This window comes from Petaurus breviceps, unplaced genomic scaffold, assembly GCF_028583685.1.
Source record: "Petaurus breviceps papuanus isolate PSGF00001 unplaced genomic scaffold, PetGlider_PUasm1.0 90650, whole genome shotgun sequence".
Taxonomy (NCBI): Eukaryota; Metazoa; Chordata; class Mammalia; order Diprotodontia; family Petauridae; genus Petaurus; species Petaurus breviceps.
This window is the reverse complement of record NW_027187299.1, coordinates 8,425,768-8,450,083: the sequence shown is the minus strand read 5'-3', so window position 1 is coordinate 8,450,083 and position 24,316 is coordinate 8,425,768. Positions and strand designations below refer to the sequence as shown.

Sequence of the window (24,316 nt, the reverse complement as noted above, 5' to 3'; positions counted from 1 at the left end):
TAGTGTTATATGCTATAGGGGAAGATATATACATAATCTAATGCTGTATACATACATACACACATATATATGTATGTAGGTATGTGTTTGTGTGTGCTGTGATATCTCATGTTCATATGATACAATGAAAAGCGCTAGGGTAGCATGACATCTCACTTATTACTTAAATGTAGCAGAGAATGTATATCTTCAGGTTCCACATAATAACACATATGATATTATTTTGTGGCAGGTAAATATATTCCACTGTATTGAGATGGATGAAAAACCATCCTGGGCCTCTGGATGTCAGCATTGGGACAGAAAATTCAGGTTGAGGGTAAACTCTAAGGAGTTTAGTCCCAGGATATTGCTTGTTTCTGGCTTCATAATCTAAATGGAACCAGTGCTCTGACAAAGGTCATAGATTTAGAGCTGGAAAGGACCTAGTGGGTCATCTAATCCAATCTCCTCATTTTTCAGCAGAGGAAATTGGGGCACAGAGAGGTTAAGTGACTTCTCCAGGGTCTTATGGCTAATATGTGTCTAAGGTAGGATTTAAACCCAAGCTTAGTGCCTTTTCCACTACATAACATGGCTCCCTTGAAGGACACAATACAGTTAGTTCTTTCTAATTTATATCCTATCACTTAAAGAACAAAGACATTAGTACAAAGTATTTGTTATCAGTTCTCCGAGAGGGACTTCAGAGATCCCTTTTCTTCTAGGAAGGGAAAAAAAGGTATAGTCATAGTCACAGCTTCTCATAACTCTCATAGTCATAGCATCTCAAGGGCTCTGGAGCTGGGTGCTGGTGAGGGATGAAGCATTGGGAGCACTCAAGAGAAGCTTCCTCAGAAGAAAGTGACTAAGTAGTCTGGATCTTTGTCCCCAGTTCTGCCTGGGAGCCTCAACTTTGAGCTGTGCTCACTGGAACTATTTTCTCCCATCCTGGATCCATGGTGGTTTGAGGCTGCTAGCCTCAGTGGGTCACATAATATATGGCTTAGTGGTTAGGGAAGAAGATAGCTGGGTTAGAGAAATCACTAAGAAAGAATCTGTGTTTTAGTGTCTTTAATTAGCAGCCCAAATCTTTGGTTTGAGGTTTCATCCAAAATGATACCTGTCTTTTCATGGGTAGGGCTGGTGCACGTGAAGAGCTCTGAGCAGGGGTTGCTGGGTGGAAAAGTGTAATATTAATGGATAGAAGATCTTCCCCACCCATTAATAGGTCTCAGATGGAGCCCAGTAAAGGCAGTTTGCTTAGGGGATGCTTGCTTAGTAGGAAGACTTTCATACCTTCTGCTAATTTCTAATTAGGCACTGAGTCATGAGAGGTTGTGATGCCTTCTGGCTCTGAGAAGTGTATATATACTCTGAGTTGGTATTTTGCTTTGGGGGCTTGCTTATGAGAAGGATCTTGTGATTCCCTCCCTGGTGGAGATTCTGGGTGGCCATTTGTTCAGAGCTCCTCCACTGTTCAGATGTAAAGGTTTTCTCAATCCAGGGATGTATGTAAAGTGTGTAGTTGATTCAGACAGTCAGAGTCTGTTTGTGGGTCTTTATTTCTCTGCTTGCATTTTCTCTGAAGTTCAGGTGCTGACTTTTCCCCTGAATTAGTGAATGTAATTAAAACCTTAAACAGCTATCTTCCCTAGTAAAGCAGACCTAAGACCTTGTGCTAGCAGCCATCCTGGATATGCCAGTGTGGTTGCCACTACAAAAAGTCATCCATTAGGTAGACAAGATGTCTGGATCAAGGTGTTTGTCCTTCATTTTAGAAGAGGATCAATGATAGGTGATATCCTGACTTGCACATGAATTGGTTTAAGTGAGGCAGAGTCACACAAAGCCCTCAACCTCACTCTTCCAGTATCATTGAAGTTCAGTGGCAGGACAAACAGCAATGGCTCAGGATCCAGTGGATGACCTTGGTGTCTTTGATGTCTGGCCAAACTGTAAGCTCTCCACAGTGCCTGCTTCCGCTGCTTTCACAGCCGTCAGAACAAACTATTCTCATCTACTCATTCCACTGGGAGAAGTCTTCACATGTTTGGGGTAGACATCCCCTAACTCATTGACAAATTTGAGGCTTGTCAACCTGGTTTAACCCATATGCAGAGACAGTTTTATCAGGGTATGGCCACTGTACATACGACATCTCCTAGCAGACACAGAGGAGCATTGGGTGAAAGGTGGACCCCAACAGCAGATGAGCAGCCCTGAAAAGGGCTCAGCAAGTCTTCATCCATAGATGCTAGTGCTCCCTGAATACCCCACACACATCCTGGATCAAGGTACTATCGAAGGCAATAGCAACTTAATGAGTACTGAATAAGTTCCTGGAGCTGGCTGGGAGCTGTAAAACTTAAGATGATTATGGGACTGTGTAGGAGATGGCCTGGACAATAGAAAATGGAGTAAGCCACTTGGAATTAGGATAAAGTCAACAGAAACCTTAATAAAGAAGCACATACCCCAGGGAGAAGGACAGAACTAGCAGAAGGGGCTTCAATAACGATATAGGAGGCAGGGACTTTAGTAGGTGATGCTTTGAGTTTGTAGGGACTGGGGAGAAAGGAAAAAGCATGAAGTGGGTACAAGTACCTTCTTTGTTTTATTTACCTTTGAATAAACCTGTTCTATGGTTAAAGGCTTATTAGCCTGGTGTTTTAGAAGGGAACTAAAGCTCCCTAGGAGAAAGCCAAATTCAAGTGTTTCCAGGAATAGTGATAAAATGAGCCACAGAAATTACTGAACTATTATTAAGAAAATCTGGAGATTGAACCCAATCTTTGTGTTCCCAGAGCTGTGGTTCTAAACTACATTTATTGACATTTGATTTTGTGATATGAGAAAGGGACAGTTATAAATGCCCTAACATTTTGTTTCATAAATGAAACATGTTTACAGGGGCATACTTAATTATGAGCACAAATATTTTTAGAAACATTATCAGATGATTTTTAATCACTTGTGGGCAATTACAAAGTGGCAGGGTTGATGGGGGTGGGAGAAATAATTAAGAATTTGGTGAAGTCAAGGGTTATCTGGGTTGGAGCTCTGAATCATCCTTAATAAAGTACATATGATTACTAGAGGTGACTTACTCTGTGGGCAAGTCATCTCCCTCCACCACCACAAATTCCCATTTGATAATCTTTCATCTCTAGAAAAGAAACATTATCTGAGGGTATGGCATTCATTATTGACCAAGCTAAGAAGAATCATCAGGTGAGAAGTAGGATTAAAAAACATGGAAACTTCATTCAAAGTTCTTGTGGACACATGGGCACCACCTAGGAAAAAGTTGTTTGGTTCATGGACCAAAACACACGATATGGTGAGAACTCACATCCAGACCAGGGGCCACTTCAAATATTCATCGCCAGACTGATAAACTGAGAATAAAAGGAAAGACACAGAATTAGAAGGGTTTCTACTTTACTCCAACTTTTCTGGCAGTCATGGGAATGTCCCCTGATCTTGTCTTCATCACTAGGTCACTGAGATAAGAAGCCAAACTTCCTTGGTTTACTGTATGTTTCACAGGGTGGCTTGGGACAGTTTGCTTTTTGGACCTCGGATATGAGAGAATAAGCAAGAGAAAGAATGAGAAGTTATAATGGGGATAGATAGGAGGATCATAAATGACAGGAAAAAAAAAACAATAAGGGGAGGCTAGGTGGTGTAGTGCATAGAGCACTGGCCCTGGAGTCAGGAGGACCTGAGTTCAAATCCAACCTCAGACACTTAACACTTACTAGCAGTGTGACCTTGGGCAAGTCACATAACCCCAATTGCCCTGCCTCTTCTCCCCTCCAAAAAAAGCAAAAGAAAGAAAGAACAATAAAGGTAAAGGAAAACAGGACAAGAAAACAGATTTCTGCATGGACATTTTGACTGTAGCCATACCTCATTTATATTGAGCTGAATATACTCTTTGTCCTTTGCACTGAGAACCTGGAACACCCCTAAAGTGAGAGACATCAGGAAAGCTTGATTACAGACAATTCTTCAAAGTTCCTAATCATTTTCAAATGCAAAAATCAGCTAGAACAAGTCCCAAGTAGACTCTGTGGGAATTGCACCATCTAGTGACAGATTGTCAAATGCTCCAGACAACAAATTTCAGAAGGATAGTACAATTAAATGGCCCTGGGGTAGGTTTTTGAGCCAGTGGAATCCCACTTAATCTCAAAACTAGCACCATATGAAGCAGCCTTACAAGTAAATGAACTAGGTGGTCACCTATGTGGTTGTAAGGTTAATAGGATTTAAGATCTTCCGCACCCATTAATAGGTCTCAGGTGGAGTCCATTAAGGGAAGCTTGCTTAGGGGGAGACTTGCTTGTAGGAAGGCTTTCACACCTTTTGCTAATTTCTAATTAGGCACTGAGTCAAGAGGGTTGTGATGCCTTCTGGCTCTGAGAAATGTATATATACTCTGAGTTGGTGTTTTGCTTTGGGGGTTTACTTATGAGAAGGATCTTGTGATTCCCTGGTCAAGAGTCTGAGTGGCCGATTGTTCAGAGCTCTCTGACTGCTCAGATGTGAAAACTCTCTTGGCCCAGAGAAATATGTAAAGTGAATAATTGTTTCAGGCAGTCAGAGCCCTATCTGTTGGTCTTTATTTCTCTGCTTGTATTTTCTCTGAAGTTCAGGGTGCTGACTTTTCCCCTGAACTAGTGAACTGTTGACTCCTTAAACAGCTATGTCTCTAATAAAGCAGATCTAAGAACCTGTGCTAGTAGCCATACTGGGTATGCCAGTGTGGTTGCCACTACAGTGGTATGAGTTGAGGCATGCCAGCCAGATTTGTTCTATTCCAAAATATCTTGTCCATTGCTTCGGGCAAAGCTTGAAATCCCACTACTTGAGACTCACTCCTTTATTTCTTGAAAGTTTTCAGCCTTCAAGTTGTCTCAGTGAAAAGACAAATAAATACCCTAGGGAGGGTCTTCAGCCATCATTGACTGACATTACTGCCAGCGCTGTGATAGATTCCTGAAAGCAATAATGATAATAATCTGTTGACTATTTCCAATTTATCCTATAGGTTTCTTTTTTGGGTCAACTAAGTGGCACAGTAGATAGAGTATAGAAAGTTAGAAAGTCTTATCTTTCACAGTTCAAATAGATGTGTGATCCTGGGCAAGTCACTTAACTCTGTCCCAGTTCCCTCATTTGTAAAATGAGCTAGAGAAGGAAATGGCAAACCACTCCAATGTCTTTGCCCACACGGGGTCACTAAGAGTCAGAAATAACTGAACAACAAACAATATCTTGTTTATTCATAGGTGTTTGTATATTTTCTCCCCCACTAGACAGTGAGCTCTTTGAGAACAGGGGCTATTTCTCTCTCTCTCTCTCTCTCTCTCTCTCTCTCTCTCTCTCTTTCTCTCTCTCTTCCTCTTTCTCTCCCTTTCCCTCCCTCCCTTCCCCTTTCTTTGCATCCCCAGTGTACAGTTCAAGGCAAATAATAAGTGCTTAATAAATGCTTGTTGACTGACTGACTGAAATGGGAGACAAGATAAGCCCTCAAGGAGAGGGAGGGGAAAAGTGGTAGCCAAAGGGAAGATGGAAGGCTGCCCAAGTAAAACTTTGCCTGTTTCTCAATTTTTCTGTGGGCAAGATCTGGTCACATAATAAACAAAATGGGTCACATATATCTTTGCACTGGGAAAATGTATAACTTTTCCTTTGTTTCTTTTGGAAAGAAATTATGAGAACATGAGGGGATTGAGAGAGTGGGGGTGGGAAAACAGGGAGCAGGGAACAGCTTATCATAATAACACTGATACCTAACATGGACTTGGCAGCTTTTCAGGATAAACTTGCTGCTTGGTAGACAACTGGATCTCTAGTCAACTATTTCCATTCCCTGGAGGTAAGATCATTGAATTCAGTAGTAGAGATTCCACAGGTGGCCTTGAGGGCACCCCAAATAGCATGGACATCAGGGATTGTGTGAAAGGTAAATCATATAAAGGATAGAAACAGGTCCTCCTCTGTATGGCCAATCAGAACATGCATACTGTGGATAAACTTGGACACACCGACTGCCTGTAGGGATGAGCTGACGGCTGAGAATACATCCTAAGGCAAATAAGTACCAGGTCATTGGCAAGGTACACAAAGGGAAACTGCTCTGAGATGGAAAGTTATTGGAAAGGTCTTCCAATTAGATAGAAATGTGGAAATCACAAAATCTGGGCACGTATGAAACCTAGCAAAAGGAGATAGTGTCCACTTCAGAATCTGTCACAGTATTTCCAAGATAGACCTATAATGATGATGCTCTGAGCTTAGATGACTAATTTCAGTTATTTAGACTGATATACACCTGCCTAGAGTAGAAAAGAGAAATACTTCAGGTGGTGGAAATATACTTTAAGAACATTCAATTCCTTTTCTTTGATTTCCTACTCACCAAGCAATCTTCTGTTTAGTAATTTGGTTTCTTGAATGGTTTCACTTATTTGTGTTTACTCATTTGGGGTTTATTCAGAATGTGTGTATCTCATTAAGAGATTACCTAACATTTTGGTTTACAAATCCAGTCTGGACCCTGTTGGGGTTGGGGGTCATATTGTTGTTGCTGTTTGTCCTTTGTTCTTGAAGAGGACCATAACATCAGGAAAGTGATGCCATGACATGCAAGTGAATTGGATTTAAGTACAAAGTCACCAGCTTCAGTTTATCCTCAGGAGCCATCTGGGTCCAATGGGGAGATACAGATTTTTTTTAAGCTATTGGGGTTAAGTAACTTGCTCAAGGTTACACAGCCAGGTGTTTCTGGGTGGGTGCTAAGTGTCTGAGCCCAGATTCCATCCCAGGTTATCCCGACTCTGGGGCTGGTGCTCTTACTCACTGTGCTACCTGGCCGCCCCAGGAGATACAGATTAAGACAATTGCAGATGGCCCTGGATACACTGGAAGACCTTGGCCTTTTTATGCTAAGGTCTTTAACAGGTCTCAGTATGACTCAGTATAACAGACTCAGGCAACACCCATTCAGTGATTAAGGCTAGGGGTCATGAATCCATTCACTAGAGTCTGATCAACTCAAGATAAAGTTGAGAGAGGAGATGACCCCACCTTAGTACCTTTGAGGCCCTTTTAAAATAGCCCTCTTAACATTACTTGATACTATCTTACTTGGAATGTTATTTTATTCAATTTGTTTGAGTAACTGATTAATGAATGCTTTAAGATTTCATAAAAGATACATATTTTTATCAAATTCTTAGAAAATTGCACCAGACCAAGTGGTGGAACTCCAGATCTTGGCTTTCAGAGAAACTTTTCATTTGAAGTAACTGGGGCTGAGGAGAGGACATGAAAAACAATGACCCAGTTTCTTCATACTTTCTTCCAACAAGAATGTTTATATTGTAAATTGGAGATAAACTCATTTTGGTTTTGGAAGTCACCCAGATAGCAGTTAACAATTCAAAACAAGAGAACATGAAGATCAAGAAAGTTTCATTAGTAGGAAATGTTACTGTGATATGATGGTTCCCTGAAGAATCATGAAGAACATAACAGATATGTTCTCAGACCTCCAAACAGCCCTCATAAGGTTGCTAATGGGTATTTTTATTAGTCCACATCAGAGATACCAGATAATTAAAAAATGAAGCTACTTTCCCCATGAAAATAGAAAAAGAATGGAAGAACATGGCATAATGGAAAGTATATGCTGAATTTGGAGTATTAAGACCTACCTGGGTTCAAATCCTGACTCTATTCCTTATTGCTTTTTTGACCTTGGATGAGTTATTTAACCTATTTTTGCCTCAAAAGATACTTGAGAGGAGGCTAGGTGGCTCAGTGAGTAAAAGTGCCAGCCCCGAATCAGGAGGACCTGAGTTCGGTTCCGACCTCAGACACTTTTAACACCCACACAAAAAAACTAGCCGTGTATCCTTGGGCAAGTTACTTAACCCCAATTGCCCTCCAAAAAGCAAAACAAAAACAAAAAAAAAAACGATACTTGACCTAGATAGCTATGTCTCCTTCCAACTTTAAATCTATGATCCTATAAAATAGTCAAACATTTTAAAGGCCATAAAAGAAAATATTTAATGTAAATTTGGGGAAAAGTTAAAATACATGTGATATTGTTTATTGGACTGATTTAGTATCATTTACAAATTAAAGTCACCAGAGTTAGGAATGTGAAAATGCATTAAGACTTGACTTGTTCAGAGAAATACATATTTTGTAAACTTTAGAAAATCATTTTAATTTTTTTCCCCTGAGCTGGGAAAGTAGCTCCAGGAAATCATTGGTGGAAATTTTTGTTTTTGTTTTTCTTGAAATTTTATGCTTCATTCCCCTTACCCCAGGTCATCATATCTCTAAGTCAGAATCATATTCTTTTTAAGCCAGAAATCTGTATGATCCCAAAGGAACATTTTGTTGGAAGGCAGGGTTGCCCTCCTGCATGCCAGTCTTGGAGGTCAGAAGACATATCTCCAAACATTCTTGTTTCCCTTAATAAGACGTTATGGATCTGTCAGCTATATATTTATTTAAAACAAAAAAAAATCCTTTTTATTTATTTAAAAGTTTCTTGAATCTTTTTTTTACACCTTTCCATAGTTCTTTAGACTGAAATAAACCCAGAGTGAGAAAGGGCAATACTGCAGGTAGATGGAAATATACTCGAAGAACAACTTCTATGCTCACCAGCATACTTCTCAGTAATTTACTTTCTTGCATAGCTTGGGGAAATGAGTTCTATAAGTTTGACATTTTTTAGGGGAAGTTGTATTTATTCTTATTGTCTCAAAACTCTGAAACTGTAAGCAGTACTCTCCTATTCTCTTGTTTGGAGACTTGGTAAAAATTATATTGTGTTCCCTTTAACCACATGGTTCATTATTTCATGCAGAATGAAGAGTCCTTTCCCAATAGAAAAGACATTCCATTACTTTAATCATTTTAGTAGTCTTTATCTAGACTATCTCATGCTCCCCTGTGTCTTCCTTGGTATATGATAATCGGAACTTTTTTGCATTATTCTATGTGCAGATGTTAAGGGGTTTTTCCAAAGGCAGGAAGACCTCTTCTGCATTATTTCCAACACCCTTCCTAATTATGTCCAGCATTTTGGTGGCCCTTCTTGGCTAAAGCAGGTCATTGGGCCAAGATTTCTGGGGTACCATTTATGACTCCTAGAACCTTTTCCTAAGTCATGACCAATTATGTAGCATTAATTAGCCTCCAAACACAGCCATTGCTTTTTATTAAAATGATGGAGAAAATAAAAAAACAGAACATGTGGTAGGGTAGAAAGGGAAGTGACTTTTTAGTTAGAAGATGTTGGTTCAGGTTCCAGCTCTGCCATAACTAGCCATGAGAACTTGACCAAGTGACTTCAGCACTCTGGGTCTTAGTTTCCTTTTCTGCAAAATAAGGAGTTTGGACTAGATTACCTATAAGGTTCTTTCCAACTATATGACTCTAAGTTATAGTCATGAGAGTTATCATGAGAGATAACACTCTTTGTTATCAAAAAGCCTTTGCCCTGAGGAAATATTTAATTATGAGCAATGAATATTTGTCAGGAACATACTGTATATGTAGCATTGTAAGATAAGCAGGTTATCAATGGGATTTAAAACTTATTTTATTAAAATAAATTTTTGTCATAATGGTATTAGTTGTAATGAACTTTGACCTAAAACATGACAGTCTCCTAAGATTTGCACAGTTTGCACAAATTAACATCTTCCTTCCTTCCTTCATTTTTTCCTTCCTTCCTTTCTTGGCAATTGGAGTTAAGTGAATTGCCCAGGGTCACACAGCTACTACATGTCTGAGGTCAATTTGAACTCAGGATATCCTGACTCCTGGGCCAGCATTCTACTATGCCACCTAGCTGCCCCTAAATGTAACATCTTTCAAATACAGTAGCATCGCTATAGATGAATAAGCATTTTCATCCATTATATTAAGAATCACTAATTGGGGTTATAGATTTAGGGCTAGAAGGGACATCAAAAGTCATCTAGGTAAATTCCCTTATTTTTATAGATGAGGAAGCAGAGGCCCCTAAAGGTTGACATCCCCAAAGTCACATTAGATATAAGAGATAGAGGTAAAATTTGAACCCAGATCCCCTAATTCCAAATCCAGTTCTGCTTTCCACTGTATCACATAACCACTAAACAACATCTATTAAAAGACCTGAACTTCCAGGTCTTGAAGTGATATAAATGTCACCTCTTATTTCAACAATTTCTGTCTCTTACTTGTGATTGCAATATGTCTCAGCAGTTGAGATTGGGATTGGATGCAGCCCAGATCGGACCATGCCCTATGTGATCCTAAGGACATTGGCCAAGAAAGATACTCACGGCTTGCATTCTCTAACCGGATCATACAGTTGAGGAAATCGTCAAAGTCAAGTTGGTACTGCTCGTCAGCATACCTTAGGACGATTAGCTGTAAAAGGTAATTGTTCAGCTGGAAGCCTGGAAAAAACAGAACTTGTAAGCAACAAAGGGGATTAAGGTATGCCCTTTGATACAGGAATAAAAGAGAAAATAGGGACCACTCAGAAGGTGCTGTCAGGAATGGTGCTATTTATTAACTGATCTTGATCCTTCAGCTTTGTAATCTTTTAGTTTCCTTTGATCCTTTAACTTCCTCTAAGTTTCAGTCTTTGGGCAGCTCACAACCTGACCCAACATGCAAGACTTCCAAAGATATGATAGTTATAGGGATAGGGACTAGTTCTCTTATTTCATTGATGTAGGGAACTCCATCAACCAACACAGTTACCAACATCTCTTCTACAATGTAGATGTTAAATTCATATAAAATGGGGTGGCTAGGTGGTATAGTGAATAGAGTACAGGCCTTGAAGTCAGGAGGACCTGAGTTCAAATCCAGCCTCAAACACTTAACACAAAATTAGCCGTGTGACCTTGGGAAAGTCACAACTCCAATTGCCCTACCTTTTCCCTCCAAAAAGCAAAAAAAAAAAATCATATAAAATGGGGGTTACTAAGAATCCCAGCTGCCTCATATTGACTTAGAAAAACACATATTAACATTATCTATGTTCTATTGTATTTTTGTTTTGCTAAATATTTCCTAATTTCAATTTAATCCAGTTTAGCAGCACTTGGGAGTGTCTAACATTTTTTATGAACAGACCTACCTAGACCACTAAGAGGTTATGTGGCTTGTCCAGGGTCACATTGACAGTATTTATCAGAGGTAAGATTTGAATTCAGGTTGTCCTGGTTTCAAAGCCAGCTCTCTGCCTCTCAATATAATATGATTGGCATTTATATAGTTATTTAAGGTTTGCAAAGCATTTTACACACACTTTCTCTTTTGATCCTCATAACAACCCTGCAGGATTGGTACAATTATTATCCCCATTTCTCAGATAAGAAAACTGAGGCTCAGAGAGATCAAAAGACCTGCCTGTGGTTGCACTGCTAGTTAAGTGCCAGAGGTACAGCTCAAACTCAGGTCTCTCCTGACTTCAAGTTCAGTGCATTTTCCACTACTCTCATGAATTTGGTACTGTCATATTGAGATGATGACACCAGCATCCACCCTGAGGACCTCTTGACTTTCCAGGAAGTACCATCCAAGTGGGTGGCCATACCAACTCCACTCTACTCTTAACAAAGGTCCTGACTCCTGACATCCAAGGCTGTGTTCCAGGTTAGCTATCCCTAGTTATGTCCTAGCACCCATTTCAGGGTTGCTTGGCAACATACAGAATGCACCAACATCCCTGGCACTCCAGCTGTGGATACCTGCAGAGGAAGCAGATGTTTCCCATGGACATTGGAGTCAGATGCTGTCAGAGACTCCTAAAAGCTAGATATTTCCTAGGGAGAATCTCTGCTGGCTCACACTTTACAAACTTTAAGAAATGAGCAATGCACATTAAACATGCCCTGCAAGATATGTATGCTAAAGTTTCGGAATGTTTGTCTCCTTTTGTTTCTGCCTGCTTTCTCAGTTTTCAGCAAATTGCTGGAAGGGTTGCAAATGGGTAAACAAGAATATTATATACAACTAATCACTAGGATCTTTTTGCCTTCTCAGTTACTGTTAAGGAGAGAGGGAGGAAGAGATGTATCCATTTTTATAAAGTTCATGTCTGGAAGACCTAGCCATAAGCAACATAGTTTTTACACTTTCCTCTCTGTCAGATTCAAGACCCAGGTTTCTTTCACTTTGTCCTCTGCAAAGGCCTTCCATCTACAGCTGCTGCTCCTGGAAGGGAATCCCCAGGGATGAAAAGGGTAAACAGGACCTTGGGATGTACCTATAGGCAAAAACTGCTGACCAAGCTCCTGAGAGTTTCTACCTTCCTTTATTTTCACCTTATGGGTATACAAGAAGAAAGATAGCTTTTGGTTTTGCTGGTTTGTTTTTTTTAAAGGCAATGCAATTAGGGTAAAGTGACTTGCCCAAGGTCACACAACTAGTTAAGTGTCAGATGTCTGAGGCCGGATTTGAACTCAGGTCCTCCATGACTCCAGGGCCAGTGCTCTATTCACTGTGCTACCTAGCTGCCCTATACTCAGGGTTTCTTGACTCCAGAGCAGGTGCTCTATCCACTGTACAACCTAACTGCCCATAATATAATATAATTCCTACTATATAAATATAGTTCTACCATATACCACTGTGCTAAGAGCTTTATAAATATTATTTGGCTAATACTATAGGAGCATAGAATTAGAGCTGAAGGGACTCCAGAAACCATCTACTCCAATCTTTTCATTTTATAAATAAGGAAACTGAGGCCCATAGAATTTATTTATTTATTCCCTTTTTGGAGGGAGGAAGGTTAAGTTGGGGTTAAGTGACTTGCCCAAGGTCACATGGCTAATTTTTGTGTTAAGTGTCTGAAGCTGGATTTGAATTCAGTTCTTCCTGACTCCAGGGCCAGTGCTCTTTTCACTGTGCCACCTAGCCACCCCCAGCTCATAGATTTTAAGTGACTAAGCCAAGGTTATACAGTACCAGAGATAGGGTTTAAACCCAGGTTCTCTGACTCTAGAGCTAGTACTATTGCCATTGTGCCACATGAAGGGCTAAAATGACTTACCCCAATTTTCCTACCTGTTCAGTGGCAGAGCCATAGAATTCACACTCTTCTAATGTGAAAGATGGTGGGATGGCCTCCATGATAATAGTCATGCACAAGTGTGCTACATTGCAGCTACCTTTGTGATTACCATTAACCAAAGCCAAAGGGCCGCATGACCATGGGATGCTAAAGTCTAGAATAACAAATAATAACAGCCTAATATGAGAATTAGAGGAGCCACAAGCTGCATTGCAGCCCCTTGAGCTCCATGCAATGTGAGAGCAACCATCAGAAGGGGGGTGTACACCCCCTCTGGCTCAGAGTGAGCTTATTCTTGCAACATCATTGTTTTGCTCTGCATTTCCTCAACATAGCACTGATTCCTGCTCACTCACTGTCTTCCCTTGGTGCCCCTCCTTAAAAGCCAAAATGCTTCTATTTTACCTGCAGCTTTCAAGGCTAGCCGCAGCTCATAGGAGGACATGGTTCCAGATCTGTCAACATCGAATCGAAGGAAGATATTCTATGCAGGAAGGAATTGCAGAATGTCAGTATCAGAAGGGATCATAGGATCATGGTTCTAGAACTGGAAGGGACCTAATAGGACATGTAGAACAACTCTTTCATTTTATAGAGGAGAAACTGAGACCCCAGAGAGGTTGGCAATTTGCCTAAATTCCCCAGGTGATGTCACAGAGCAGGAATTTGAACTCAGTCTTTTAGTCCAAATTCAGGGAGCTTTCTAGTGTACCACATTGCCTCACTTCACTTGAAGACCACTAGTGAAGGAAAACTCATTACTTTCTGTGGTCACCCATTCCATTTTGAGATTGTTCTCATTGTTAGGAAGTATTTGATTTTGTTCAGTCATGCTCAACTCTTTGTGACCCCATTTGGGGTTTTCTTGGCAAAGATAGTGGAGTGATTTGCCATTTCCTTCTCCAGCTTATTTTATAGATGAGGAAACAGAGGCAAACAGGGTTAAATAATTTGCCCAGGGCCATCCAGCCCATAAGTGTCTGAGGTCAGATTTGAACTTGGGAACATGAGTCTTCCTTAATCCAGGTCTGGTACTCTATCCACTGTGCCACCAGCTGCCCTGAGTTTTTTTTTTTGTTGTTGTTGTTTGTTTTTTTAAAATCCTCCTCTCTATAACAGAAGCTAACCTTTTGGCTCTCTCAAAGATGGTATATAAGGGGCAGCTAGGTGACACAGTGAATAGAGCACTGGCCCTGGAGTCAGAAGGACCTGAGTTCAAATCCAGCCTCAGACACTTGATATTTACTAGCTGTGTGACCTTGGGCAAGTCACCTAACCCCAATTACCTTGCCTTCCCCCCTCCAAAAAAGACCCCCCAAATAAAAAAAAAACACAAAGATGGTACCTAACCAGTACCATTCAACATGTTATCCAGGTGATTGCCAACTCTTGCTCTCACTTGATGTAAGCACAACTTCAGGTAAGGGTCAGGAAGACAAAATTTTCTGTAAGGGTATGTTGATGCCCCCAAATAATTAATAACTGAACAATTTTCTTCTTTTTTCACTCCTAACCTTATAAAGGACTAGCACTCCGGTAGACTATTATAATGAGAATTTCTGCATAGTAATTGAATTTTATTATAATTTCTTCTCTATAACTATCCAAAGGGGCTGCTTGGCCCCTTTAAATTTACAGTGGGGAAATAAAACACCAGACCAGGACTAGATAGTGAGGTGCCACACAACCACACAACAATGGGAGTTACATACTATCCATGTCTTCAGCTTGTCCCAGAACACTTTGAATTCATTGAACTCCAGTTTTCCATTGCCATTGGTCTGGATGTGACAACATGTGTTAAGAAAGAATATGAGCAGAGGTCAAGAGGTCAGAGGGTTCTTGTGGAATTTCAGATCCAGAGTCTGTTTAGAAAGAATGGTGTGATGGGAAGGTGTGGAAAGAAGGGTGAAGAAAATTAAGAGTCCTTGATCTTATGATTATAACCCTTTGTATCAGAAGAGAAAAAATAGAATAGTTTTATTTAAAAAAAAAACACTACATTAAAAAAAAAAGCCCTCTGATCCTATTATCAGTTATTCTCAAGTAGTAAAAAGAACACTTTGTTCTCTTAAAGTCACCCTTACCAGAGATATATAGCAAGAAAAATGGGTAATATAAAAACAAAGGATGCCATTAAAATTTTATTTTAAAACACCCCTTCTCCCTGCACATGTCTATGCTCTTACAATTTACTTCCAAGTTGTTTTTTTTTTTAAAGCAATCAGGGTTAAGTAATTTGCTCAAGGTTATATGGCCAGTTATTTCTGGGTGTGGTGCTGAGTATCTGAGCCCAGATCTGATCCCCAGGTCATCCCGACACTGGAGCTGGTGCTCTTACTCACTGAGCCACCTGGATGCCCCTAAGCAATTGGGGTTAAGTAACTTGCTCAAGGTTATACGGCCAGGTGTACTTCCAAGTATTTTTAAAAATTATTCTTTAAGAACAGGGAAATAACTATATTGGGTTATGTGCTTGATATGACCTCATTTAGGGACCCAGGTCCCAACTGGGTTCCCCCATCAAGCTACTTATATTTTTATACACCCCATGAATATTTCTGGTGACCCACTGGTACACAATTCTTGCATGTGATCCTGTTGAAATATGACCTGTGGTGGATGGTAGGAGGCTTTTGCTTGTGTTATCTCTTGGACAGAGTTCAGAATAGGGAAAAGAAAGTCCTCACAGGATCTGGAGTTGGAATAGAATCTAGAGATTATTTAGTGACTTTAGAGAAGAGACAATTATGTTCTAGAGAGGTCAAGTAGGTTTCCTCTGCTCATATGGATAGTAAACATCAAGATCCTCTGGCCCTAAACCCACTACTTTTCCCCTTACCTACCATTGTCTCTCATTCCTCTTTGTACCTGTCTATAGAGCTAGGAAGGGGCTTAGGGACAAGAACACTGATTTCTAGCCATGCATTTGAAAGGATACATCCATTAGAGAAATGATGTTTTTGCAGGAAATGAGGCTTAGCTTCTTGAATTTAATATTCTTTTCTGCAAACACACACAAAACAAAATGACAACAAAATCCTCTGCTAAATCCTGAGATTACAAAAGTGCAAGTGTGCATCAAGACATCTCAAAAATAGGTATAAAATCTCAGTCCTGGATAAAAGGGAAAACTGAGCTAAGGACACAGTGAGAGCAAAGGTGAAGCTAAAAAACAGATGCAATAGAAAACACGGCACAGTGATAGATAGATATTCCTCTGCTAATTGCATTCTGGAATCAAAGAGATTACTTTGGACACTTACTTTTTTGTAGCACAGCATTCAAAATATATTCCAGTTCCTCTGCTGTTACCTCCATGTCCTGTTGAAAATAGGGACAATTGCTTTTCCCAGCACTTACCATCTTTTTTGTTTAAAGGAAAGAGATTCCAGATGTCTTTGGCCCAAGGGTGTCAAATTACTGAGCCAAGTCCTACTTACTCCCTGTGGAAGGATTAGGCCCTTCAGCACTTTGTACTTTCCTGGCCTCACTATTTTGTGGAACACTAAATCTCTTTGAAAGAGGACCAGCTCAAGGAAAAATTAAGTAGAAAATGTTAGAATTCATAGGGACCTCAGAGGGTCATCTGATTCAACCCACTCATTTTTTAAAGAAGAAACCTAGGCCTAGAGAAATTACATGACTCTCCAAAGGTCACATGATGAGGTCAATTTTGGCCATGAATTAAAAAAAATTGATGACAGTGTTTTCCTTTGTAATTCTATGTATTTGTTTTATGCATTTAAAATTCTATGTATTTATTTTATGCATTTAAAAACATTATTCCTAGAAAGGAGCCATTGGCTTCACTAGACTGTCAAGTTGGTTGAAGGTACAGAAAAGTTAAGAACTCCTGATTTAGTGGAAATTTATTTAAGGGAAATTAAGAAGGCTGGCCTATTTCTAGCCCTCTCAACAAAACAAAACAAAAAACCATTCTCACCAGCCTGCTCTGATATCTGCAATTCCACTATTTGCAATTCATTCCTTTGGGTTAAAGCATTGCCCTCTCCAGACACACCTTCCATTTTCAGAGTGCTTTATAATTTTCAAAGTGATTTTCCATACTTATCTCATTTGATTTTTATGACAACCCCTGTGAGGTAGACAATGCTGGTATTATTTTCCCCATTTTATAGATGGAGAAACAGGTTAAGGGTCTTATCCAAAACTGGAACTATAATCTAGGACTTTTGACTCTAATTTCATTGCTTTTCCTGTTATGCCACAGATACTTCTGTATTTTAAAATACCCATCTCTCTTGGGAAGTACCATATTAAATAGTTACTTGTCATTAATAGTTAGTATAAACTTTTTAGTAGGTCACTAGCATTACTACCACAGCTAATTGAGAAGATGATACTCTTCTCAACTGAGAGACTGGAAGAGAACAGTTAAGACTGGGGAGAGGTCATGAAGGGAGGTCAGAGCATGAGGCATTACACCTTGAGGTCTAGGTTTTTCATGAAAGTAGTGTGTTTGCACATGGATAGGTTATGAGCAGCCAATGCCCATTATGAGCACACAAGACAACTGGGGGAGAGGTGGCAACAGAATGGGGAAAAGTAGGCTCTAGAAACAGATAAAATAGCACATAGTAACTACCCTTCACTTTAATGACCTGGCAGCCTTTGCAAGATTATGAAGCACTTCCTGTGCTTAAAGAAAAGACTAAATCATACTGAGTATATTTCAATATTAAATATTTTCATTGTTTTGTTAGTTCTTAGAAACTTGGCAACACCATAGAGCTTTTCTTTTCGTAGTTGACTAAATGATTAATTTATACTAATGTATTACTAGGTAGAAATAGAATAATGAGTTATACCCTTTTAAGGTATAGAAACAATGAAGAAACAATGCCTTAGCCCAAAGGAATGATACTTAGGATGAGAATTTCAGTACATATTTTGGTATTAAAGAATTGTAAGAAATAATTTTCGTCTTTTAGATGATGCGTCTTTTAGAGCAGAGGTATCAAATATTCAGCCTATAGCCTACATGTCACCAACACTCCAGAGTGTAACCCAAACCATATTAAAATGTAATTGGGAAATATATAACAAAATAAATGGTTGGTTGATTGTTGTCCTTTCTTTTTGAAAAGGATCGAAATGGCATTACTATCTTGGAGTCAAGGTACAGTGTGTCTGATTATGGCTGATTAGACCAGTATGAGGTTGGATGGCTCTACCACAGGTCAGACATAAATAATACATAACAAAATAAATAAAACTATGATAAAATGTAGATAACATTACATTTTCAAACTATGTTAATTTGAGACCCATTAGGATCCTTATGTACAAATTAGTGGCCCCAATTTCTATTTGAATTTGATACCACTCTAAAACAAGAGCCTCTCGAATTATAGCACCATATACGTAGTCACCTGGTCACCTCTCAGTGCCTGCTTTTATAAGATTCATTAGACGTCACAATCTTCCTGCCAAGGTTCAGGCTAACAAATTGCATTATTACCACTGAGGTTTCTGAGAAGACTGGGAAAGAAAGCCAAAACGTCCTTCTCCTTCAAATCTTTCCATGTTAAAATCAGGGCAAGAAATAAAAGCAATCCAGTCCCATGACTCTCTTTTCCCAGTTTAGAGGTCTAAAGAGGTGTGATTTTTGCTTGAATTCAAATATATTTGTTCTCTTTTACCTCTCCTGCAATCTGTTCAAACAGTGCACGGAACTGTTTATCCTCCTCGGTTTCTTGGCTAGGTGAAGTTGGTTTAGATGGCTAGAGAAAAAACAAAGGTATACTAAGATTTTGGGAAAATATGTTTGAAATGCTCTGCATAGAAAGAGTACATTCTGAGTTGCCTAATGTAGACTTCTGGTATAGAATGTGGCTATTGGATAAACCAACTGATGTTCTGATAAGTTCCAGATGCTTCCAGATGTGGTGTTAGGGTGGAGACAGAAAAGTAAACTCAGAATAAAGTTTCAGGTGTACTGTTACGACAAATGGAAAGTATTGGAGGAATGGTTTAAGAATGGTGTGATAGGACTTCTCTGATACCTAAGTGATCTCTCTTATAGGTTTGGTTATTAAATTCATTGGGGTTAAAAGAAAGAAGCACAAGAAGTGGGAGCAATGGAGGCCTGACACATCCTTCCTTCAACCCCAATAAGGGTCTTGAAAACATGGAAGAAATTGTGAATAAAGGTAGAAAGGAGGAAACAGCCTGATGAAATGAAAAAAAAAAAGGAGGAGGGGTAGATCCAGGAATGAGGCTCAGAGTGGTTATGTGACTTACTAGTTGCCACACAGCTAATAAATAAATGTCAGTTGGGAGATTGAAATCCAAGACTTTATGATTCCAGATCTAGTGCTCTATCCATGACACTATTAAAATTTACTTTACATTACTACAGTTAAATATTAGCCAGTCACGCGATTAAAAGTCACATTATTAGTTCCATCCCACTCCACCCCTTCATCATTAATTGGGTTCTAGAACTCTTTAAAAACACATACTACTTTAAAGATTTACCTCTGGAAGGGCAATATCCACATTTCCATCCATTTCCCTGTGGAATTAGAAAACACTGGATTCAATTATAACCTATTGCAATAGTTATCTCTGCTCCATCACACTCCCTTCAGCTTTGTGACCCTTTGAAAAGGTCCTTCTTCCTTTCAAACATTTGCCACATTTTTAAAAGTCTTTGGATGCTCTAGGAAGAGGGAGGCTAAAAGTTCTTTAGATTGACTTTGGGCCAACAAGCTCTTGCATGTATCAATACCTTTCACTTAGATAATCCTTTACAATTTACAAAACTCTTTTATATCCATGATATCAGTTGATCTTTTTAATAGCTGTGAAGTTATCAGAAGAGGTCTAATGATCTCCATTTTTTTTGGAGGGCAGTTGGGGTTAAGTAATTTGCCCAAGGTCACATGGCTAGTTTTTGTGTTAAGAGTCTGAGGCTGGCTTTGAACTCAGGTCCTCCTGACTCCAGGGCCAGTGCTCTATTCACTTTGCCACCTAGCCACCCCCTAATCTCCATTTTTCTAATGAGGAAATAGGTCTGAAGGGATGAAGTCATTTGCCCATAGTTACACAGCTAGGTGAAATGGAACTAATCCCCAGGTCACTGAAGTATTTCTATGAATTTCAATTTCCTCACCTGTCAAAATGGGCATAATATGTGTATGTCTAGCATCAAAGAGTTATTTTTAAGAAAATTTATTTGCAAAATATAGATATAAATATATAGATATGTCATTATTATTCACACACCGGAGGCAGCATAGTACAATAGAAAATTCACTGATCCTGGAGTCCAAAGACCTAGGTTCAAATTCTACCCCTGTCAATTACCACCTGTATGACTCTGGTAAGTCAATTCATCTACTTCACTTTCCTTATTTGTAAATTAAAAGCTTGAACTACATAATCTCTGAGGTCTCTTCTGGCTTTAAATCTATACCTATAACTTACTTTCTTTGTTGAGGGCTAACTACCTATTTGCTTCTAGTCTGCTTAGGGAAAGTGTAAAAGGCAATGGAGAATAAGCTAGAGTTCGAGCAGAAGACACACACACACACATATGTAACTCCTCTTCTCTCTCTCTATATCCACTCTTCTCTGTCTCTCCAAGTCCCCTTTTCTATGTTTTTGTCTCTCTGTCTCTTTATTTGTCTCTGTTTCTGCCTGTCTCCCTGTCTGTCTGTCTCTGTCTGTCTGCCTCTCTCTCTCTCTCTCTCTGTGTATTTCTTTCTCTGTCTCTTTCTATCTCTGACTCTCACCATTCCACAGAGATAAAATATTGATCTCTATACTGCTGGAGAAAATATGAGGAAATAAGACTGGAGATAAGTTTATTTTTCAATTAGTAACATTAAAAGGATCCTTTTTAAAATGTTTACTTAGCACTCTCAAATTTCTAGCTAAGTCACTGGAAGCAGATAGCAATGCAGATGTCCTATCCCTAAGCTATGGAACTTATTCTGTGGTCAGACCTTATAATAGGCTAAGCTGAGTTAGTTGGCTATAAGAGTGAAGATGGAGTTAGATGTGACAAGTAGAAACATCTCAAGAATTGAAGAGCAGTGACAATGGGACTCTTCTCTTTACATACCCAAGGACTTGCTGACCTCATTTCAGACACAGGATCAAAGTAAGCTTTGAAGTCCTTGCATAAATTTGGCACTTCTTTATGAACATAGTCTAAGACCTTAATATTCAGCTGGCATAATAGAGGGGAGAGGAATTGACTGTAATTTACTAGATATTTTTTAACCATTATAAAGGATTTTTGAAGTGAGGGTATGTATGTTCTTTATTAAATTCATAACTGTAATATACAGTATAGGAAACCATCCTGAGTGTCAGTTTCAAATATTCATAAGGGACTCCAATAGACAGATGTTTATGGACATTTTGTTGTACTCCATGGATCTCTGGAATGTAAACCAACTATGAATGGGACAGACTCTTCTATACTAGGTTGTGTCTTTGCTTATAATGTTGGAATCTAAGCTCTGGCTTTAGGATCATAGGATTTAGCACTGGAAATGATCTTGCAGATAATGAAAGCTGAAATTTATATAGCAATTAGCAATATATTACCCACTTTAGTCCTTCAAACTACTCTGTAATGTAGCTACTTATGTATGCTTATATCCACTTTACAGGTGAGGAAACTGAGGTTCAGAGAAGTTTAATGATTTGTCCATGGGCACTCAACCACTGAGAGACAGCGTGGGGTAGCAGATAATGGAGACTTGATTGCAGTGAGGATGACCTAGATTCAAGCCCTGCCTCTTGTACATAATGGCAGTAAGACTCTAGGCAAGTCATTTATCCTCTCAGTGCTCTAAGCATCTTTCTAAGGTCTTTCTAAGACTAAGTCCTTCCAAGAAACCACTGACCTGCATCAGTAGAAGGAATTTTTGTGTCTTGGAGCTCCCTCTACCATTGAAATCACAGATCTAGCTTCTCTCTATTGCTCAATCAATATATGTTGGAGGCAGGATTCAAATCCAGGTCCTCCCCTACTCTAAGGTCTGACCCTGTTTTCATCACACTACAACATAACTCATGGTACAGATGAGGAAACTGAGACCTAGACTTCCCTCAAGGTCACACAGGGTATAGAAGTCCTATGTTTGAGTACTAATACTAAAACTTATTAAGAGTGTGACAATTGGGGTCCTGGCTAAGTAACATAGTCATAATAGAGCACTGACCCTGGAGCCAGGAGGACCTGAGTTTAAATCTGGCCTCAGACACTTAACACTTACTAGTGGTGGGACTTTGGGCAAGTCACTTAACCCTAATTGCCCTGCCTTCCCCCTCTAAAAAAAAAAAAAGATGTGACTTTGGGAAAAGTATTTTTCTTCTATGAAACTCAGGTCCCACATCTATAAAATGAGGATAAGATACATGCCTAGCCTGCCTCAGAGGGTTGTTGGTGAGGGTCACATGAGATAAAATATGACAAGTGCCTTGTAAACTACAAATGTCAGTTACTGTCATTATCAGTCCAGATCACAGGGGTGAGTGATCAAAACAGGAAGTTCCTCCATAACCACCAATTGAAGCAAAACATGCTTGCTAAGACAAGGACAGTAAAGAGACGATGTGAAGTATCAAGTATCAGAGGGCCTTTGGTTGTCACCTAAATGGTTTGAAGGAAGTTGCCGGGAGAACCCATAGGAGTATTTCTCTGGGACCTCCTAACTCCACTATTAGGTACCAAAAATCATTAAACCAGTTCCCATGGTGCTTTGCTGCTGGCGCTAAGAAGGAGCTCTCCCTCCTCAGGGTATTTGGTGAATATTTTTCCTTTTGGTGTATTGGAGATCCTTCACAAAGTTTATTGCTACAAGGTTGGGGTGGGAGGGTTAGGAGGAAGGCAGAATTTGAACTTGTACTGCTGAACGTTACTGTTTCCACCTGTGGTGAAACACCACGAAGTAACAGTTGCCTTTTGTGACTGTTGGAACAAATTGTTCTGCCTCACTTAAATCTAATTTGTACGCACATCAAGACATCGCCCTCTCGTTTTCGGTCCTCTTTGAGCATGGAAAACCACCACCATCACCACCTCCAACAACAATGTAACAGTAACAGGGGACCATGGGAAATGAACCATGTTAATTATGGGAAAGGCTCTGATAATCCCCTATCTGTGAAACAAAGATGATTTCCATGGGAAGGGAATCATAAAAAGTGAATTTATAATACCAGTTCTTGGTTCTGGGACTTATTCTGCTAACAACTAGCCACAGAGTTGCTATCAGGGCTAACTGAGCTAATAAAGGGATTAGTAAACTTTACAAAGCTTTATACATGCTATAATTATGTTTAGGCCCTAAGCACAAGACCTTTGCCCCAGCACCCTGAAATTTGGAGGGCTGATCCAAGTACTCTTTTCCCTTCAGTCACTAGAAAGCCAAATTTAGCACTTAATTAAATTAAATGATGAGGGTAATGATAATGATGATGATGATTTTTGGACCCCTGTTTTGGGGATTTTCTTGGCAAAGATAGTGGAGTACTTTGCGATTTTCCTCTCCAACTCATTTACAGATGAGGAACTAAGGCAAACAGTGTTAAGTAAGCCCAGGGTCACACAGCTAGCATCTGAGGTTGGATCTGAACTCATGAAGATGAATCTTTCTGATTCCAACATCAGTGCTCATTGGTATAACTCCCAGTATAGTAGAAAGAGTACTGATTCTGAAGTCAGTGAACCTGGTTTCAAATCCTACCTCTTATATTTACTCTGGGCAGATCACTTGGGCCTTAGTTTCCTCATGTATAATATGAGAGTGTTGGACTAAACAGCCTAAGGTCTCATGGCCAATATAATAATAGCTAGCTTTTATACTAGCTAGCAATTACATGGCACTTTAAAGTTTATAAAGTACTATATATAGTAATAGCTATCATTTTTATAGTACTTTAATTATGTTATCTCATGTAATCCAGTATGTATCAGAGAGAGATCTGAACCCTGGCACTTCCTGACTCCAAGGACAGCTCTCTATCCATTACAGAGGCTGATTCTCAATAATTAGTTCAGATAGGGAGCTACAAGAAAGCTATTAATCCACCCTTCAAATGGATTATCTTTCAAAGTCGATTCAAGGGCCTCTTCCCTGCTGCCTGTCCCAGGCATGTTTTGTACTTCTTGTTCCCAGTGCGTAAGTTGGTAATTACTATTTGGATTACAATTATCATCATCATCATCAT

The 24,316-nt window shown here is 39.5% G+C and overlaps 1 protein-coding gene and 2 long non-coding RNA genes across 3 annotated transcripts in view; 2 read left to right on the top strand and 1 right to left on the bottom strand.

Annotated features, from left to right (window-relative positions):
* The window catches only part of LOC138143658 (uncharacterized), a 97,392-nt gene that overhangs the window by 52,598 nt on the left and 20,478 nt on the right, over window positions 1–24,316 (top strand). The window lies entirely within an intron of this gene.
* LOC138143659 (uncharacterized) overlaps window positions 1–24,316 on the top strand; it is a 71,632-nt gene that overhangs the window by 40,102 nt on the left and 7,214 nt on the right. The window contains exon 3 of the long non-coding RNA XR_011163773.1: window positions 10,267–10,446. This is a non-coding gene — a long non-coding RNA (uncharacterized lncRNA). The remainder of the gene's footprint in view (window positions 1–10,266; window positions 10,447–24,316) is intronic.
* CAPN9 (calpain 9) overlaps window positions 1,040–24,316 on the bottom strand; it is a 120,320-nt gene continuing 97,043 nt past the window's right edge. The window contains exons 14-22 of the mRNA XM_069064898.1: window positions 19,604–19,640; window positions 18,766–18,846; window positions 16,366–16,423; window positions 16,041–16,105; window positions 14,812–14,880; window positions 13,505–13,583; window positions 10,350–10,466; window positions 3,895–3,953; window positions 1,040–3,380 (exon numbers count right to left, since the gene is read on the bottom strand). Coding sequence (XP_068920999.1) covers window positions 3,354–3,380; window positions 3,895–3,953; window positions 10,350–10,466; window positions 13,505–13,583; window positions 14,812–14,880; window positions 16,041–16,105; window positions 16,366–16,423; window positions 18,766–18,846; window positions 19,604–19,640 — 592 coding nt within the window. The 3' untranslated portion in view covers window positions 1,040–3,353. The remainder of the gene's footprint in view (window positions 3,381–3,894; window positions 3,954–10,349; window positions 10,467–13,504; window positions 13,584–14,811; window positions 14,881–16,040; window positions 16,106–16,365; window positions 16,424–18,765; window positions 18,847–19,603; window positions 19,641–24,316) is intronic.